Source organism: Falco punctatus (assembly GCF_963210335.1).
Source record: "Falco punctatus genome assembly, chromosome: 6".
NCBI lineage: Eukaryota > Metazoa > Chordata > Aves > Falconiformes > Falconidae > Falco > Falco punctatus.
The window spans coordinates 2,568,366-2,586,806 of record NC_137585.1 but is presented as its reverse complement, the minus strand read 5'-3'; the positions used below and the strand labels follow the sequence as shown (position 1 = coordinate 2,586,806).

The 18,441-nt window shown below is 47.0% G+C and overlaps 1 protein-coding gene across 2 annotated transcripts; it reads left to right on the top strand.

The window, feature by feature from the left end:
• The first annotated feature begins 358 nt into the window (after positions 1-358).
• CTC1 (CST telomere replication complex component 1) lies at positions 359-17,520 on the top strand. Of its 2 annotated transcripts, XM_080391165.1 has the most exons (25): positions 359-472; positions 549-697; positions 3,619-3,865; positions 4,695-4,891; positions 6,512-6,656; positions 7,047-7,346; positions 7,503-7,631; positions 7,954-8,180; positions 9,707-9,881; positions 9,966-10,166; positions 10,400-10,526; positions 10,728-10,842; positions 11,174-11,633; positions 11,989-12,078; positions 12,372-12,515; positions 12,800-12,870; positions 13,651-13,760; positions 14,078-14,243; positions 14,495-14,581; positions 14,666-14,825; positions 15,304-15,368; positions 15,628-15,790; positions 15,932-16,058; positions 16,974-17,138; positions 17,177-17,520. In XM_080391165.1, exons 1-24 carry the CDS (start codon positions 452-454, stop codon positions 17,132-17,134), a joined length of 3,837 nt encoding a protein of 1,278 aa, XP_080247291.1. In that variant the 5' UTR covers positions 359-451; the 3' UTR covers positions 17,135-17,138; positions 17,177-17,520. The 2 variants fall into 2 exon arrangements, with proteins under 2 accessions (XP_080247291.1, XP_080247290.1); XM_080391164.1 differs by having other exon boundaries at positions 16,974-17,520.
• Positions 17,521-18,441: the final 921 nt, after the last annotated feature.

Below are 18,441 nucleotides of genomic sequence, written 5' to 3'. Positions count from 1 at the left end.
CCTCCCTCCCGCCTCCCTGCGGCCTGCCAGGCCTTCAGTATTTCCCGAGGCTCCGTGCCACCGCGGGGACCGAGCCCAGCCTTCCACCCTCCTGTCACACAGCCGCTGGATTTCAACCTGCCAGGGCGGCCGCTTTACTCCCGGCTTGCGGAACCCTCCCGGGTTCCCGTTTCTCGCCATCCCTCTCCCTGAGGGACAGCCCCGGTGAGCAACGGGGCCCCCCCCGCCCTCGTGAGCCCTTTTACCTCAGGGGCGGTGCCGCCCCCGCGCCCCAGCCGCCGCCGAGGGGAGGGCGGAGCGCCGAGCGGGGCTGGCAGCGGGGATTGGCTGGCGGGGCGGGAGGGCGGAGCCCGGCGGGCTCGCGGCTCGACGGTGCTCCCAGCAGGCCCTGCGCGCTTCCCGCCGCCGCGTCGCCATGGGAACGCCGTGAGCAGCATGGCCTATCGCCACCATGGCGGAGCCCAGCGCGGCGGTGAGTGCGCCAGAGGGGGCCTCTGGGCCCTCCCCGCCACACGGTGCTGAAGCCCCGTTTCTCTGCTTCTCCCTAGGAGCAGCGCTGGCTGCGGGAGGCGCGGGACTTCATCCACAGAGCGCTCCCGGCCCGTCAGGAGCCTGGCGGGCCGGAGCCTCCCCTGCTGGACGCGGTGCTGCGGTGCCTGCGGAGCGCAGGTGGCGGGGAACTGCCGCTGGGCTACAGGTGACCGCCGGGATGAGAAGAGGAGAGGGATGAGGGGATGGAGTCGGGGGGTGCCCTCTCTGGGCCCGGTGCCCGCCCTCGGCCCTCGTGGCACGTTTCGGAGGGAGGCCCGGCTGTGGGCCCCGGCTGCAGGCCTGGGCCGGTGGAGCGCAGCCGACGGGGCACTCCCGGGAGCTCAGCGTGGAGGCTTTAGCAGCAGCCACCAGCCGAGCACTGCTCGCTGGTGTGCGACATCTGCCCCGGATGCTGGGTGTGGGAAGGATGTTGTCGAAGACGGGTAACCACATGCTTTTTCTTGGCTTCGATGCACCCCCGATCACTCTTGCGGTATGATTAAGTACCGTATCTGCTAGTCTGCGGTAGGTAGAGGCTGTAACCAAAGTAGGGCATCTCGCTGAGAGTGAGCTTCTGTATTGCACAGCGTTTGCACGACAGCTTCCCGGCTGGATGCTGCTAGTCTGCTCAGGGGGCTGTTCCTGGGCACAGTCTCCAAGGCTGTTGGCCAACTGAGGTCTGCTTTCAAGTGTGTGCTCTCACAAAGAGGGAATCTAGGATAGTGTGGTCGATATTTTAGCTGATACAAAGCTTCTGGGTGCTTACTATCATGAAAAACGTGCAATTTGCTGAGTGAGATCCAGATTGAAAAGTTTGGCTTGACTGGTTTTGGGACAAAGGTCAACTGGAATTGATTAGGGACTTGTGGCCCGTAATTCTTTACTAATAGTTTATAAACTTAGGTGGTAGGTCTTTCACACCAGCTAAACTGATACCGTCTAAGCCATATTTTTTTTATAGACTGTTTTATGATGTTTAAACCAGAGTTCAGTTTATAATCAGGAGAATTCATAGAGAAGAGTTGAAGGTACTTGATACTTGTCTTGTATGAGGCCAACATTCTGTTTGTGGGCAGCACACTACATCCAAAGCTAACTATCTAGCTGTGGAGCACCAGAAGGGAGTCCATTTATTTCTCTGTATGTGATAAACAGGATCCAGTGTACTGGTGTAGTTTAGGTTTCTCCCAAAAAGCAGTCAGTGCATGTGACAAAAACAAGCAGCACTGTGTTCTTGAAGATCATAGTTATCAGTAGTATTCCCAGTGCTGCTCTGTCTCTGAGGATGGAGCAGTCTGCTGATGCAATTTTCAGCTAATCTTCCTCCTGTTCAAATTCCTGCTAAATACACAAGTACCTGCATAAATTTATCTACCCTGATTAACTTTTTAAAATAGAAATACTGTTAAAATAGAAGTACTGACCCATCACTTGTCTAGACTGCTTTCTGGCTTTGAACATTTGATACCTGACTAATCAAATGAAACTCTTCAAATTCATACTCTTTGAATTTGTGGCTTGCTACTGAGCAAGTGGGTGTTGTGAACAGATCTCCGGTTTCACAACCTAAAATTATCAACAAATCTCACTGGAAACAAGCACCAAAATTACTAGCTGGAGACCAGTTTGTATTCACTCAGTGCTGATGTTAGCATGGACAGAGGACATTCATTAATTTTCTAGTATAGAGAGCCAGGATGTAAACAACAGTGATGAATGCTGCCGTGGTCATATAAACATTGAAAAGGCTTAGAATCTACTGAAGATGTTGCCTTGTTCTCCCATATTTGGTACTGTGGTCAGTCTAAGCATGGTAGATGCTTGCAGATGGCTTCACATGTGGTTGATGTGATGTTACATCTCCTTCTCTCCCCTCTCCCCAAAGCCAAGAGGGTAGGTAGGAAGATTAGGGCTAGCCTGGCTGTGTTCTTACAAGTGAAGGTCCAGTCTAAGATTACTCTTTTTTTTTCTCTCAGCTTTGCATTATGTAAGCTATCCAATCTATAAGTTTGTCCTGGTTTCAGCTGGGATAGAGTTAATTTTCTTCTTAGTAGCTGGTGCAGTGCTGTGTTTTGGATTTGGCGTGAGAACAATGTTGATAGGATACTGACATTTTTAGTTGTTGCTGGGTATGTTTATACTAAATCTAGGACTTTTTGGTTTCTTGGGCCCTGCCAGCAAGAAGGCTGGAGGAGAACGGGAAACTGGGAGGGGACACAGCCAGGACAAGTGACCCAAACTAGCCAAAGTAGTATTGCATACCATAGGATGTCATGCTGAGTATATAAACTGGGGGAAGAAGGAAAGGGGGGACATTTGGCATTATGGCGTTTGTCTTCCCGAGTAGCTATTATGCCCTGCTCTCCTGGGGATGGCCGAACACCTGCCTGCCGATGGGAAGCAGTGAATGAATTCCTTGCTTTGCTTTGCTTGCATGCGTGGCTTTTGCTTTACCTATGAAATTGTTCTTATCTCAACCCCCGAGTTTTACATTCCTTTCCGATTCTCCTCCCCATCCCTCTGGGGAAGTAAGCAAGTGGCTGCATGGTGCTTGGTTGCTGGCCAGGGTTAAACCACGACTGCAGTTCAGCAATTTTAGCACAAAATGGTGGAATTGGTCTGTATTTACCTGTGTTCGTTACTTATCTGTAAACTGTGTTGAGTTGTTGTTGGGGTTTTCTCACAGAGTCTCCCATTCAGACTAAAAATGACTGAACTAATAACTATTCTTCTTCCCGCTTATCCTGACGTGTACTTGAAAACATGTTCCATTTTATTAACTCTCAATTATTTTTTTCACAAGTCTTCTGCATGCCTGTTTGGGTAACCGTAGTAGCAAAAGATGTCTTTTTTCAGAGAGGATGCTTAAGCAGAACAAACATATTGACTGAGCTGAGAGATCATTGATAAATTCCAGTGAATTGACTTGGTTCTTGACATCTGTTATCACCAGACTATGCCAGTTGAGCTAAGGCTCTTCTGACTTAGCCAAGCTTTGTCCACTGCAGTGATCGTTACAATCACCAAACTTTGCAGATGGAGATCTTTCCTACATCCTTTTGTATTCTCACTCTTGTTTTTTTCCAGTTTCATCTCCATCTCTGACCTACAGCATCAGCAGCGCATACCATGCTGCAGCCACCTGACCTGGAGCACTAATGAATTTAAAGAATGGGCTCATCAAGGACGAGATGCTTTCCCCACACAGAGTGCTTTGCCAAGGACTTACCTGATCCTGGTTGGCTATTTAACAGATAGAAGTCAAGAGAACAAAGAAGAGCTGGTAGATGGCTGCCTATATGTGAAAGACAATACTGGGATAATTCCATGTGAGGTATGTCCTCAGGCTGAGGGCTATTCCCACTTCTGGGGCAGTGTCACAAACCACCAGGGGTTTCAAATGGTTTGCCAAAGTCTGTAGTGTGGGAAGTAACAAATCTGTGTAACAGGGAGAAAACAGCAGGCTTGGATCCTGGGAGAGGGTAGAACATGTCAAATTTGTCATTGCTTAGGAGAACAAATATTGAATGCACTGGCCTGGAAAAACGAGACAGCCTAATGTACAGTCCTGTTAAATTCTCAGCAAGACAAGGTGCTCTGGGAGACCAGGAGGTCATAGCACTCCCCTCTGGTTGTTGAATTCCAACTAGTGGAGCAAAAATAACTTTCTGGAGAGTGGTGCTGGTTGTTTTGATGACATACTTTCAGGAAATAATAGCTTGTGTGACAATTGAATTAAAAGCTTCTGAAGGTCATTGCAAGGGGAGTCCAGATAAAAGGTAACCCCTAGAGTGGTGATGAAAAAGCACCGAGGTTGTGTTTTCCAAGGAGGTGAAGACCAGGAAGAAGTTATGTTGGTATGAACTTCTAACTGAAAGCCCAGGGAAAAAGAAAGCAGATGAGAATTTTAGAAAAACAGTCTGAAAATAACTAAGCATTGCAGTGAATTAATTCCAGATTTGCATCTGGAAGAACGGAAGTTCTCCATGCAAGGTGAGAGAATGGGTGGAAAACACTGCTCTCATTTAGTAAGGAAGCCCAGCAGCAGAACAAGTGTTTGTGATGTGTGTGCAAGGACAAATTAGTAATGAACACTGTAAGTAACACTGAAAAAACATACTCTAACTCATCTCAGGCTTTCATCTTACTATTTTTTGGCTTAGCTCCTGCATGTTGAACTTGAGTGGCTGGAGTCACTGTTCCTTTTCCCAAGCTGGTCATATATACCACAGACGGACCAGAGCGCAGCAGGGTACTTGGAAATCCTGGTGGATCCAGTGCCAGTAAATCTCCCAAAGGAAGTGCCTGACAGCATTCCAGTTGCCCACCCAGCATCACACGAGCCAGTGCTTACCTCCAGGTAAACACCTAGCATGCTCAACTCCATCGTAGTACTGTGGCTCTGCACATGAAGAGCACTTGGCTTAGGAAAAGCAAAATTCTGGTTCTGCTACAGGTGGAAGCATAACGGTGAGTGGTGGAAGTGAAAGTTATACAATAAAGCCACTTTTCATTAATCAGCTGTTTTCCAGGACTTTGTTTGAAGTTTTTGTTTTGTATTTTGACAAAGTAAGACAAATTTTAAGTATTTCTGGATATATTACATAAAGGACATGAGAACAAAGTGATGATTCAACTTTCACTGAGGCTAAAATTCACTCTTGATTAGCACAAGGATTTTTTTATTGACCTACAGTGAATCAAAAGTGTTAATGAAAGTAATTATAGATTCTAATATGAAATTAATGTACACCACCAGTCAGGTTCTTAGCAGATTGCTGAGATAAAGGTGCCAGTTAAATGTCAGCTGACAAGAGTAACTGTTGTCTTTAGTGGAAATAATATTTACAGTATGTGAAAATGTAGTCAATGGAATTGCAAATCTTACTGAAGTTGGTATTTTCAAGTTGTACTAGGTCATGTTTTATCATCTTGAGTAAAGAATTCTTGGTGTAATTTCATAACAAAATGTCACTAGTCAGGCTGCTTTAGTCTTTTTAGTTATCTTTTGTTTTAATTGGGTTTATCTGCTTGTGAGAAACTTATTTTAAAGTTTAAGTGTTTGATTTAGCTTGACAGAACTTTCTAAAGCATACTGTTACCATTTTTCCGCGTAAGCTTTCAGGCTTTTAACATAAAGTTCCTCTGCTATTGCCTGATATCTGACCAATTTTACATTTTCCTTCTTTAAAAATGTTACCAATAAAGTGCTGGTACTAGTGTGTGTAGACATCCTGGTATTTCTTTTTTTAAAAGTCATAAAGTTAGATAATTGTTTATATGTTTTTGAATCAAGAATGTGTTTTTTTTTAAAGTAAGTGGGATGCTTATATTCAAGTCCAGTAGGAGTTGAAAGGAAAATGACAAATAAAAGGACAAATGTTTGTTTGCTTGAAATGATTTTTTATTTTAATTTTTTGAAACAAGATTTGAAATGACAACAGAAATGACTAAAGAAATGTCACCTTTCTCTCATCTGCTTTTCATTTTGCTGCTCTTTCACCCTCTACCGAGTTTGTTAGGAAGGCTCTGTGGTTGCTTTCAGGCCTCTCTTGTTTACAGGCTTAGGGCTTCCGCAGTGTCCTATTCCATGGATCTACAAAGCAGGATTCTCTTTTCTGCTGAAGAATTGTGGCTCTTTTTTTCCCCTCCTTTTGATCTATAATTAGCTTCTTGTTTGAGGTAGAGCTTTTTATAATTTGGCTATTGTCATGGAACATGTGGATTTGTTCAAAACAACCCTGCTGTCTTCAAATACTAAGTGTTTTTTTTAAAATCTTAAAGGAATTAAGTATAAAAAGGTTAAATTAAGAATTTTGTAGCCAAATACTATTTTGAAAACCTGATAGATGATCCATATTACCTTGTTGGATCCTTTATTTCCAGAAAGTGTATGCTGCGTATCTGTTTATTTTGCTTTTGAGATAACTTGCGAGTTCTTTCACCTCTGATTTCCTTTGCCTCCTCAATTGTCATCTAGGGTTTTATGTCCGAAAAGATCCAAGGTCACTGTGGGAGGTGAATTGACCAGACTCGGGCCTCTCCTTTGTATTCACCACAAGACATTCTTCTTTTTGTTTCTAAAGTGCTTCACCTCAGCTGTTTGGTTCCCTGTGCTGGTGCAGGTAAGTCCTTGGAATTTTGCTTACTAATTTACCATATGTATCTGTGTATGTGCTAGTTGATCAATTCTTTGAAGCTTGGCTTTGACTTCCCAGTTTGATTTAGTTTTCCTTTTACTAGCAATTATTTTATTAATTAATTTATTTATTTTATTCCATGCAGCCTATGATAGCCCTTGTATGCAAGAAGTCTAGTTCTACCCTGCAGAAAGACAGCCCTCCTCCCTCATGCAGTTGCCATGTCCCTGAACATCTTGTAGATATCATCCTTTTGCTAAGTGTGGGGCCATTCTTTCGAAGGAAAAGTTCTCTTGAGTGAGGTTATCGGGCTCGGGAGGAATTTTTTCCAGTGCAGGAGATGCTGATGTTGCATTTCTGGTTTCTCTGCCCTAGAAGCCCAACCAGCTGGTGTGGCACCATATCCTCCAGCTGGGTCACAGGTACACAATAACAGACCTGACTATGTCCAGCCTGAAGAAATTGGGACGAAGAATATTTGTCACTGGTGTTTCTTCCTGCCTTCTGCCCTACTGTGCAGAGCAGGTGAGGGAGCAGCTGCTGGACAGTGCTTGGCAAGGAGAATCCACTCAGTCTGCTTACCCTGAGACTGCTGAGCAGCTCAGTAACTCTTTGCAGCTGGGAGTTGAAGAGAGGCCAAGATCAGCCAAAGAATCCAAGATCATCTCATATGTGGTAAGGATTCATAGCATTAGCCTTCGCCCACTTGTGCTCCAGAGTTTCAGCTTCTGGCCTGCAAGGTCTTACTTTCATCACTAATTTATTTCCTTATTGCTCAGGCCTATGAGTCTCATATTCTGGGACTCCTGTAACTTTCTCTTTGCTGTCTAGGGATATGTCACCGAAATACTGAACGTCCAAGCTGGTCTCTTTTTGCTGGATAACAAGGTCTGCTTGTGCCTTGCTTACCAGCAGTTGTTGAACTCTGCACGTGGACTCCGACCAGGAGCATGTGTGGAGGTAAGTTGAGACTTACGAGGCATTCAGTGGAAAAGACTCAGGCCCTGGTGATGGCTCATGAGTGTGTGAATCAACAGAAGAGTATGGGAACATTGGAATTATTCCAGCAAGTATCTGGAACAAAATTGGGGATCTTACTGTCTGGGCTTGGTCATGAGATTCAAAATGATTATTACCTGATTCTGTGCCAGGTTACTCAGACCCATTAGGTTTATGAACAATCCAGTAGAGTGACAGAGGGTTTAGGATGGGGTGATGGTTTTGGGGAGTGGTGGCAGACTAGCTATCTCCTTCTCTTAATCTGTATGTCTGTGTATCTCAGCTCACCGATGTCCACCTCCTGCAGAAGCCTCTGGTGTCCTTCCCTTTCGTTGCACTTTGTGCTTGCCTGAGCAGCACTGTTGTGCTGAAGAGTTTTTCGAGGCTCAGCACCCCTTACCAGCCACTAGCCTCTTCAGGAAATCTCTACTTACAGCTGCTCTTCCACTACAATCTTGGTATGCCACTCTACCTTTGGATGGTGAGCCTCCTGGAGGCATTTGAGAAGAGGTGAGAAGAGTTCTTCTGAAGTCAGGCTACACGTCGATGTGCTTTGTAGGCTATCTGGGTGTCTTCTAGACCAAGGGTTCATAAGATTACTGTGCTTGGATAATTGCTGCTGCTGGTTTACTGGCCTAAGCCAGCCCTTTATCTACATTTCACATCATATCCAGCTGCTTCTACCTTGCAGTTGCTCTGCTGAGAAAATCCTGTATATTTTTCAAGTGCATGTGCCGTAAGCCCACTGCTCTCAGGAAGCTGCAGCACTCCAGGTCATGTGCTTACGTACTTCTGCGTAGCAAGTTTTGCCCTGAAACACAGAGGGACTGTAGGGTTGTCTGCCTGCCAATATTGTTTGCTTGGCAAATCAAGGTGCGTGCTGCAGCTGGAGGTGGAGACTGCTGCTACAGCCAGATCACAACCAATATAAAGACTCTTGTGTCCTGGCTACAGGACAGCAGCAGCTGCTCGGAATATCACGCTGAGACATTCTGAGTATTGCCAGTAGAGTGAGCATTTGTTTGAGAGCCTCTGTCTTAGCAGATTTTCCCACATTTTTGCTTATCTCTGGGTCTTCCAGATGGCTTCCTGCTCTCCTGGATGGCTGCATTCTGTTTGCGTGACAGCTGTGGGCCCGTTTCTGGGTTTACTTCTGGGTTTACTTCTGGGTTCTGTCAGTGAAAATATTTGTTTCTTGCAGTAGTTGTGGTTGATCACTGTAACTGCTGCCTTGGACTTTAAAAACTAAAATGTATATATTTCATCTCTGGCAGTCAAGTTCACAGAATCCTCAGCCTTCCTATGCTTTACTGACACTGTAGAATAAAAATTCTTTCCGTGCTTTCCAATAAGACTGCTTCAGTTTTGCCTCAGGAATGATTCTAGCTATAAGTTTCAGTTTTTATTAGCTTTTTCACTTTCTTTAAATGTGACTGCTAAGTCCTGCTACTGCTTGAAAATTGTTCCAGTGAGTGGGTTGCTATATCTTTTTATTTGAGTTCACTTTATGTTATTAAGTCATATTGTGACTGGCAGTGTGATCACTTCCAGGCATTCAAAAGCAGTGAGCTGAACTTCTGGAAAGGCATGCAACACAAGGAAAATACTGGAACAAGAGCAATCTGCAATTATTTGTCTTGTGAATTTTTATTTTTTTTTATCTTTTCTAAAAGAAAGCTGAGTATACCTAACATAAGTAATCATATCAAGCTTAGCCAAAATGCATGGACATCCATTTTGTGTGACTTAGAGGTTATTTTGGGGTGATTAGGGTTTTTTCCTGCCCGCTTGAGTTTCAAGATTTTGCCAGTCTGTCCATTTCTGTCCATATTTTCCTGTTCCTTGTCTGCCTGCCTGACATAAATCTGCATCAGCCTTAAATGTTCCTTTTTTTAATCACTTCATGCTCTTTTTGTGCTCTCTGTAGTTCTTGTCCTACATAGCACATTCACTCATAACAAGCAGAAAGAATCTCTGACTTACGTGCAGAACTCACTGAAAGTACTAATGCTTCTAACTGTTGTAATTTTTTTCAGGTTTTCTTGTTTCTTTAGGCATCATCGATCGTTGCTTAGGTCTACGCGCCGAAACCCTACAGCTGCTGAGAAGTTCGTTGTCCCCCTTCTGCAAGCTATGGTGCCAGACAGAGGGGAAGCAAGAGATGTTTATAGTGAAATCCTAGGAAAAACACACCAGTGTCCGCTGCGGAAGGTGAGTAAACGCTCTGTGAGCTGTTTCCTGTATGTCTGATGGGAATAAACTCGGCTGGTTCTTTCTTTCTTTCTTCTCTCTTAGTATTTGACCCTGAACCCCCCATGCCAGGCCCCATCTCTGTCTGAAGTTCGCCATATGGCAGAACAGAAGAGCTGGGAAGGCTTCAGCCCGTCACAGGTGCTCTCCCCCTCGGAGGCACAGCACATGGGCACCCAGGAGCTGAATCGCAGACTGGCCTGGTCCTACTGCACACTCTCAGCAGGAAGTTTCCAGCCCCGACTGGTAAGTGCCGTATTCCCTTTACTGTCTGTGCCTTGAGAGCTCTTGGTTCTACCCATGCCATCCAGCGCCCTGTCTGATGCACGCCTGTTCCTCCTGTTAGGGAACAACACTGGTTTCCTCACCTGCGGTGTGTTCAACACAGGCGGAATTCGGGCTGCTGCTACGCACTTTGATTTATAGCCTTCAAAGATGGCAAGTGTTTGATGCTCTTTGCAGCTTCCTTTCTGTTGCAGATACTGCTGGGTGTGCTGAGAGTCTCCTCCAGGAGCAGTAACCTCCAGCTGCAGGACAGCAGCAGCTGGCTTTCCTGTGTGATATCCCATAAGGATGGTAGCCCCTTTGCCCATACAGCTCTCATAGGTATGTCCTACTAAGACTAAATTTGAGAGTGCTGAGTTTTGCTGTTCTGCCATCCAGCTCCAAAATAAGGAAGAAGAGACTTGGTATAGAGATGCTGAACTGTCACTGCCTGGCCTTGTGACTTCAAAATGAGGAAATTGAGCTTACTGGGTTTATGTTCTCTTTTTATTAGCTCAGCTCCTTTCTCTGATGTGTTTGCAGGATCGCTCTTGCAGGTGGAAAACTACCAGCTCATAGTAGAGAGATTCCTTCAGACTGATTTTCCTTCCTCGGAGCACCTAGGAAATCTGGAGCATGTGAGGGAGAAAAAAACCAGGTGAGTCCCTTTTATTCAGTGTGCAAGTAAAATCATCACTCTCCAGTTCCACAGCTATTTTGGACTATGGTAAAGCTGCTTATCAGCATAGTATTTGAGTGCCAAAGCAATCTGTCCTTTGCTGTTTGCAGAAAAAGAGATCTTTGTCAACAGCAAACCCACCATCTTGTTCAGAATACACCCAGCCTGGTGGCTGCCTTCTACTTCACCCATCCCCGCTGCTCCTGCTGAATAGCTGTGGGGCACTCACCAGAAGTACTTTTCCCAGAAAACCACTTGTTTTGGACAATCACAGAATGGGGAGTTTCACTGCTACCATTTGTCATTTCAGTGTCTACGTGCAGTTCTACTTTGAGGATGTTCAGGTTCTCCGTGCTGCTGGAGGACCAATGCAGAAAGGCCTTAGGAGCAGAAACAGCTCCTCTCTGAGGAAGAGGGATGATGGCAGCTTAATACCTGAGCTGGAATCCCCGAAGGCAAAAATGCTGAAGTTGGAGGATCCCAAACCAGATACTGACAGAGATGAGAACTGTCAGGGGGATCAGAGCAGCGCTAGAACCAGCTGTGTGTCTCATCTATTCTTGGTTACCCAGAAAGAGGGTCTTATGCCACGCAATTACCAACTACCCAGAGAAGAAGGTGGAGAGGAACAGGAGCTGCAGTGCAGTTTCCAAGCCACGGTGCTGTGGCTGGGCAGACCTCGGCTCTGGAGCCACCCCAGCGACATCGGGAACTTACCAGAGCTGGAGGAGACTGGCTGTGATGGAGAGGAGGGCATGGCACGGCAAGAAGTGAGGCAGGAAGCATCTTTGGGGTGTGGTTTGATAAGGCTGGGAGCTGGTGCCTCAGGGAGCCTGTGTGATAATTGTCTAGATTCCTGATCCATGGGAAAGTGGTTATGTGTTGGCTACAGATGTATGTTTGTGCAGCAGCTTCCTTGTGCCACCCCAAGGGAGTTCCATCTCCTCTTTGTCACCTTCCTGTAAATGCATCCACCTTTTCTTACCCTTGATGGTGCTAACCTTACTTCTCAGTCAAGACATCCTCTGCTGGACTTGCTCTCGTCTTGCTGTATTTTTAAATGTCCTGCCTTTTCCCTCACATTTCTCATGCCCTTTTTTCTCTTTCTCCTCCCCTCCCCTGCAGGCACTACTGCTCTTTATGGGGAAGTCTCTACGATGGTTTCCATTTCTGCACCTGGGTGGACTGTATCGCTTCATTGTGCCCTGCTGCTCGGTAAGAGAGAGGTTGTCTCACTGTTCCGTCTTGGAGATGTTGCTGAACTGTGTGTGGGAGTCAAGGAGTCAGAGGGTGACTAAGCTCTTTTCAAGGCTTGGAATTCCCATCCATCTTGCCAGGGAACTGCTTCAGTTCTGTGGTTGGTTAAAATTCTTAGAACTCAAGAGTTCAGTGGGTTGGGTTTTTTTTTCCTTTAAAGCATTTTTCTTTAGTGGCCATTTTTTTTCCCTTGTAGCTTTCATCTTCTTCCTTTAATAGTCTTCTTTCTTGCCTTATCACCCTTTCCTCAGGACTTGGAAGTGTTTGACAAGCTCTGTTCTCCACCTGTGCCATTAAAATTCCTGAGCAAGTCATCCTGCCCCCTGTGCCTGCCTGTCCAAGATGCTTGGCAGTTACAGCATGAGACATGGATCTCCTGTCTGCCTGAGCACCAGGTATGCAGTGCCTTATTGCTCTGCGCTTTCACAGGCAACTTGTAGATCTCTCCAGAACTAGCTCAGAAAATTACCAATACAGAATGTCTTGTTGACGAGACCGTTCTGCTCTAAGCTCCATCAGAGGCTGCTGCTGGGCTTTGCATTTTCCTGCCTCAGAATTAATCTGGGGAGGAAGCATCAGTTACCTGACCTGGCTCTAAGCACGCAGAGCTTGTCTTTACTGCTCTAGCTGGGGCTAGCTATAAACTGCAATCATCTGAGGCTGTCTCCCTCACTTCTAGCTGGCAGCCAGGTCGGTGCTGGCAGGCATGGGCCAGAGAATTTCCTCCATTGCAGAAGTCCTTAGCAACAGGTATGTTGGTCTGCCCCAGATGACATATGACCATGTCTGAGGGAATGGGTCTGTACTCGTCTTTGTTGGAGACAGTCCTACACTGAACAGCAATGAATTATCTGCCCTAGGAATATGGTGGGGAAATCTGATGTGCGAGTAGTCCAGGCTGCCCCCATCCTGTTTATCAAAGCTGAAGGGGTTGCCAGTGACGGGACTGCAAAATGGTGTCCAGGAGAAATTTGAGCTACTACTGGTGTGGACTAGGTCCCTAAGGTCTATCCTAAATTCCTGTCAGAAGTGAAACAGGCACAGCAGGGAAAATGAGGCTGAATGTATGATGTTTTTTGATTGTTTTAGCAGTCTTGCTCAAACAAATACTAGGGTTAGAAGCTTTTCTGTCCAAAGCATCTTTAATCTGGGGTGATACGCATGCGCACTGAAACCTTCACCAGTGCCTTATGGTAAACTGAGTTTCTCTTTGCTTGGCTTCTTCCTCTAATCAAGAAGAACAATTAGGAGTTAAGCAGATAGGAAGGCTGTAACGTCTCTCCCTTTTTCTTCACTGCTGAGTCTGAAGAAGCGGAAAGTGAGTTAAAGAGACTTCATGTCCCTGGGTGGGGCAGGCTGCACGAAGCTGCCCTCGGTCCAGCAGCTCAGGTGCTCAAGGGCAGGTTCCCCTGAAACCGGGCTCAAGCAACAGCATTCCACTTCACCCTGTCCTTTGTGACATTCTTGAAGTTAGGCCTTCTTCTGCTCCCTTTGTCTTCAGGCAGGACAGAAATCCTGGTCTGCTCTCAGTTTCACAGGTTCCCTTGTTTCTGTCTCCGGTGAGATCGTGGAGAGGAGCCTGTGTGCCTCTCCCAAGAATGAGAAGCCATCTGTAACTGTTGGCCTTCAGAAGCAGAAAGGTAAGATTGCCGAGTAACAATGGATTGATTCTTACCTCTTTCCGTTCCAGAGAGGCAGTGCACTTGGCTAACTGTGCTCCTGTATCTGAGAATAGCGGAAATATGCCAGGGTGTTGCATCCCATTGCGTGTCAGAGGCCTGGGAAACTGCACACTGCATGTGTGTTGGGGATAGGAAGGGGAATACTGTACCTGGAAAATCTGTGAGGTCAAACAGTGGTGGGAGGGAAAACACCTCTAGCAGGTCCAGCGCAGTGACAGATTATGCTACTGGCGTGTGAGTGAGCTCATTGTGTCTGTGATTCTGTGCCTCCTCAGGGAGTCTGCTTGCCAGTGACCACAGCGTGAAGCTTACCATCTCAGTAGCTCCAGGCTGCCCTGTCGTCATGGACATTTACATTGCTGCCACCTGTCTCAAGCAGCTCTGGGGTTTGCTACCTGGAGCCAAGATCATCTTCCAGAACTTGGAACGTAAAATCTCAAGGTACCTCTGTTTTTGGAGCCCTGATCTAGGCCACAGCTCTGACCTGTCTTACTGTTTTTGAAACCATCTCTTAATCTCTCCTCTCACATGGACCTTCCTTATCCCTTGTCCATACCTGTGTGCCTCCTAATCCCTTACTACAGATTATTCTCCTACCACGTTACAGATGAAGATCAGCCCAGCCATCCCAAGAAAACTGAGTGGCTTGGTTTCTACAAGCTCTTTCTGACATCTACTCCTTCATATTGCAGATTCCATAATGTTTATTGCACATACATTGCCTCCAGCTGTGTGAGTATCGTATCCCTGCCAGCTTCTCACCTGCCTTTTCCTTCCAGGTGAGTCCAGGGCCTGTTCCCACCTTACAGGGTCCCAAGAAAGGTTTGTGTGTTCTGAGCTTCTCACATTCCTATTTCTTCTAGTCCTGCAGGAGAAGCCTCCCCCCCCTCACTAGTGTTCCTATCCAGCTTGCAATCTCACCTGCAAAACCTGCACCAGGCACGGATTTTATGCCACTTGTCCTGCGTACTGGCTCTGTCTCTGCAATGGGTTTGCTCACTTTGCAGCAGCATCTTCAAAGAGGTATTCAAGTTTCCACAGAGATAATTTGTGAGGAGCCTTTCAGATTTTCTACTCTGACATAGCCTTTGCTACCGTGTAGAAGAAATAAGAGTTTCTATCCCAGTTCCAAAACCTCTTTTTCCAGTGTCTGAGAAGGACTTGAATGTTAGAAAGGGACCAGAGTGACAGCTGATTAGATGTATCTGATTCCAGGCAGGCTGGCAGCTGGGAGTGGGGGTGAGGTGAGGACACCGAAGGGGAGAATCCTACCCTGTTAATGCTCTGCTTTTCCCATGTTCACTGCTGTTGGGGTTCAGCACCTTGCAGCAGGTGATTTTTCTCCCCATACAAACTTTTCCCAAGACACTCATTGGAAATGCAGTGAAGTTCTTTAATCCTTTGCATACTTAATTAGGGGAGGGTTAAACGAAGCAGTGGCTCTTCCCCTTCTCTCTTTTATATCCACCCATACATAGCTGTAGCTTTACTCTTTCTTCAGGGGAGGTGCACCCGACACAATCCACCGTGTCCATCACACACAGGCGTGAGGCAAGCCAGTGCACGGTAAGCGCTGTGGAGATCGGGTACGGTGAGAGGTGGGTAGGAGGGAACAAGTCACAGAGGGGAGGAGAAAATCAGATCACCGATGGGAGGTGGACAGAAGAGCAAAGGTAGAAGTTAGCGTTGTCCTGTCTTCCCAGATGTGAACAACCCTCCATGTCTCTCTCTACTGAGATCTGTGGTCTGGGACGTGACCCTGGTGAGGGAGCCAGGCATTGTCCTGACCTCCTTCCGCATCTTAGTCTGGCTGCTCACTTCATAGGGTGCTGGTGGAGGACGGAACGGGTGAAGCTTTGGTGCTGTGCAAGAACCAGCACGTGGCAGCAATGCTGGGCCTGAGCCTTCTCGAGTGGGAAGTGGTGCAGAACTGTGTGCAGAGCAGGGGCAGCGTGTCCGTCCAGCACGGGGAAGCTACTGGCATGGGGGTGAGTGTGTTATTCCAGTAGGGATTGCAGTGTGCTGGGCTCGAGCCTCAGTTGGACTGGATTTCTCTTTGCTGTGGGTGTTCCAGTGGCTCCCTGTCTCCCTCTGCACGTTCGCTGGTAACATGCCCTTTCCTTCCTTAGTGTGTAGAAGAACCTGGGGATCTCATTGGTTGCTACCTGAGGAGCCTGTGCAGGAGTCCTCTCATCTGTCGCCCTATCCTGCTGGATTTCAGCCTGGACAGGAAGCCCTCCAAGATTCTGCAACCTGGTAAGCAAGTACTGTTGGGTTTTGTAATATTTAGCATGGGAAGGAGGGGAGGAGACATCTCACCAGGCTGGGGAAGGAGAGCTGCCTTCTGCCCACAGAGCAAGGTCTTTGGAGGATTTCAAGGGAATTGTGAATTTTGTAGTGTAGAGCTAAGATGGTCTTGGCAGAACTGTGGTTACAAAACCACAGAAATAATATTATAAAAGTCACTGTCCACAACAATGTTAATTTCTCCACTTTACACAGAAGCATAGAGCTGGTTTAGAGCAAGGTTCCCAGTCCGTGGATGGGACGGGCTTCTGGCCAGCCAGGGTTACTGTGCGGCCTGCTCAGAGCAAGTGGGTTTTGCCTTCAGACAGGACAGCAGGTAAAGTCAAGACTAAGCCTGGAAATCCTCACCGTGGCCACAGAATTTAAAGTGCTGAAGAGTTCTGAATTCATGGGTGCTGATGTCTGAGCCCATGCTGCACAACGGTGCAGTTGCTGTGTTAAGGGAACGTTCTTCTTAGCTGCTCGTGCTCACACTAGTGCTTGAGTACGAGTCCAGGTGCCGCAGGGGTTGATTTACTGAGCTCACCAGAGGATGCTGTGCTGTGGAGATAGTATCTTTTGGCCATCATGCAACATTGTACGGCCAGGTTGCTGATAGCGATAGAAGATACAAAGCTCAGTGCATCAGCTATGTGAGCAGCATTCCATAGTGCAGAAAGCCTGTTTCCTCCAAGTTGGAGGGACGCTGGCCAAATGGATTCATCTGCTTACGTCCCGGATCCATTAATCATGCCGTCCCTGAGGTCTAGCAGATGGCAAGCAGCTGCTGCAAGGCCTTCTCCCCCAGCAACTCCTGCTGCTGTGTGCTAGAGCAGAGCGAGAGCCCTCTGCTGAGTTGTTACAGGTCGGATCTTTCCCTGTCAGCTCCACTCCAGCTGAGAAATTTTCAGTGTGGTGAAGTGGAGTTTGTGTCACAAGTGGGGCCTTACGTGAGCCTGCTGTGCCTGAACGTGGAGGAGGTGGGACAAGACGCCTTCAGCTATCTGAACCGCGAGAGGATGAGGAGGACATCCAGTCACTGCTGAGCGGGCGGACAGCGTGCGGGTAAGGAAGTCACTGCTGAGCAGGAGCCACTGCTTAACATCTCTCCCAGTGAGAGAGGAATTATGGAAACACCTACTGGGATTGGGAGCTTTTTTAAATCTCCTTTCCGGTGGGAACACTGGCCTGTGAGCACAGGGTGAAGGCTGCAATCGAGAAGCTGTGGCTTGTGGAACTCCTGAATGGTTGGTCACTCTGGGGCATTGCCACCAGCGGTACTGGACTGTGTTTTGGGAGAGAGATGTGTGATACTTTCTACACACTAGCCGTTGCTTTGGGCCTAGGGCACACAATGGGTGTATTTTATATGGTAGTAACTACTAAAAAAAGCTATTAAATTACAGTTTAAATAAACCTTGATACTAAAATAGATACGGTGTTACTTGTTGTATGGGGAATGAGGCAGAACATAGATCCTTGGTTTCCGAGCCAGAGCCAGGCGTTTTGCAGAACATTTGCTGTCTTCATGTGAAACTGTACAGTTGGCACAGGGGATGGTCTTCTTAACCTAATTGAAATTATTAAAATTATGTTTTTCAAGCACTTCCTTCCTCCAAGAAGAGAAGGGAAGTGAGTAAGTTACTGTTTGGAGATTAAAGGAGACTGTTTGGAGAAAAGGATACTCGGTGGGGAACCTTACTGCTCTTTACAACTACCTGAAAGGAGGTTGTAGGCAGGTGGGGGTAGGTCTCTTCTTCCAGGTAAGAAATGACAGGATGAGGAAACAGCCTCAAGTTGCACCGGGGAGGTTTAGATGGGATATTAGGAAAAAATTCTTCCCCAAAAGGGTGGTCAAGCATTGGGACAGGCTGCCCATGGATGTGGTGGAATCACCAGCCCTGAAGTGTTCAAACCACCCATGGGTGGTGCTTAGGGACATGGCGTGGGGTGGATTTGGCAGTCCTGGGTTAACAGGCGGCCTCTATGATCTTAGATCTTTTCCAACCTAAATGATTCTATGGGTCTGTGGTTCTAAATCATGGTTTTAAATCGCAGCATTATATGGATATTGCTCTGCAGCTTAAGCAGTGGGGCTGGTAACAAGAGGAAGGCAGTGGGCTGTGATACAGCCTCACAACATGCTACAGCCTGGCCCGTCTGTTCCTCATGAGGAAGACTATGACAGGCGGCACGGCAGACTAGCTGCTGCAACACGTGGGAGATCACCATTTGAAGATTCCTCTCTCCCATCTGCTTGCAGCAGTGACCAAGCATTCTGCCCTGCTTTTGGCAAAATTACATCCATGTAATTACTCCCCTACCTTACTCGGTGTGTAGTGCCAACAGCGTG

Coding starts and splice junctions, on each gene's coding strand:
- CTC1 (XM_080391165.1), top strand. CDS start 452: ATGGCGGAGCCCAGCGCGGCG. Junction 10,167..10,399: donor GAAGTTTCCAGCCCCGACTG/GTAAGTGCCGTA, acceptor TTTCTGTTGCAG/ATACTGCTGGGTGTGCTGAG. Junction 14,244..14,494: donor TTGGAACGTAAAATCTCAAG/GTACCTCTGTTT, acceptor TTCATATTGCAG/ATTCCATAATGTTTATTGCA.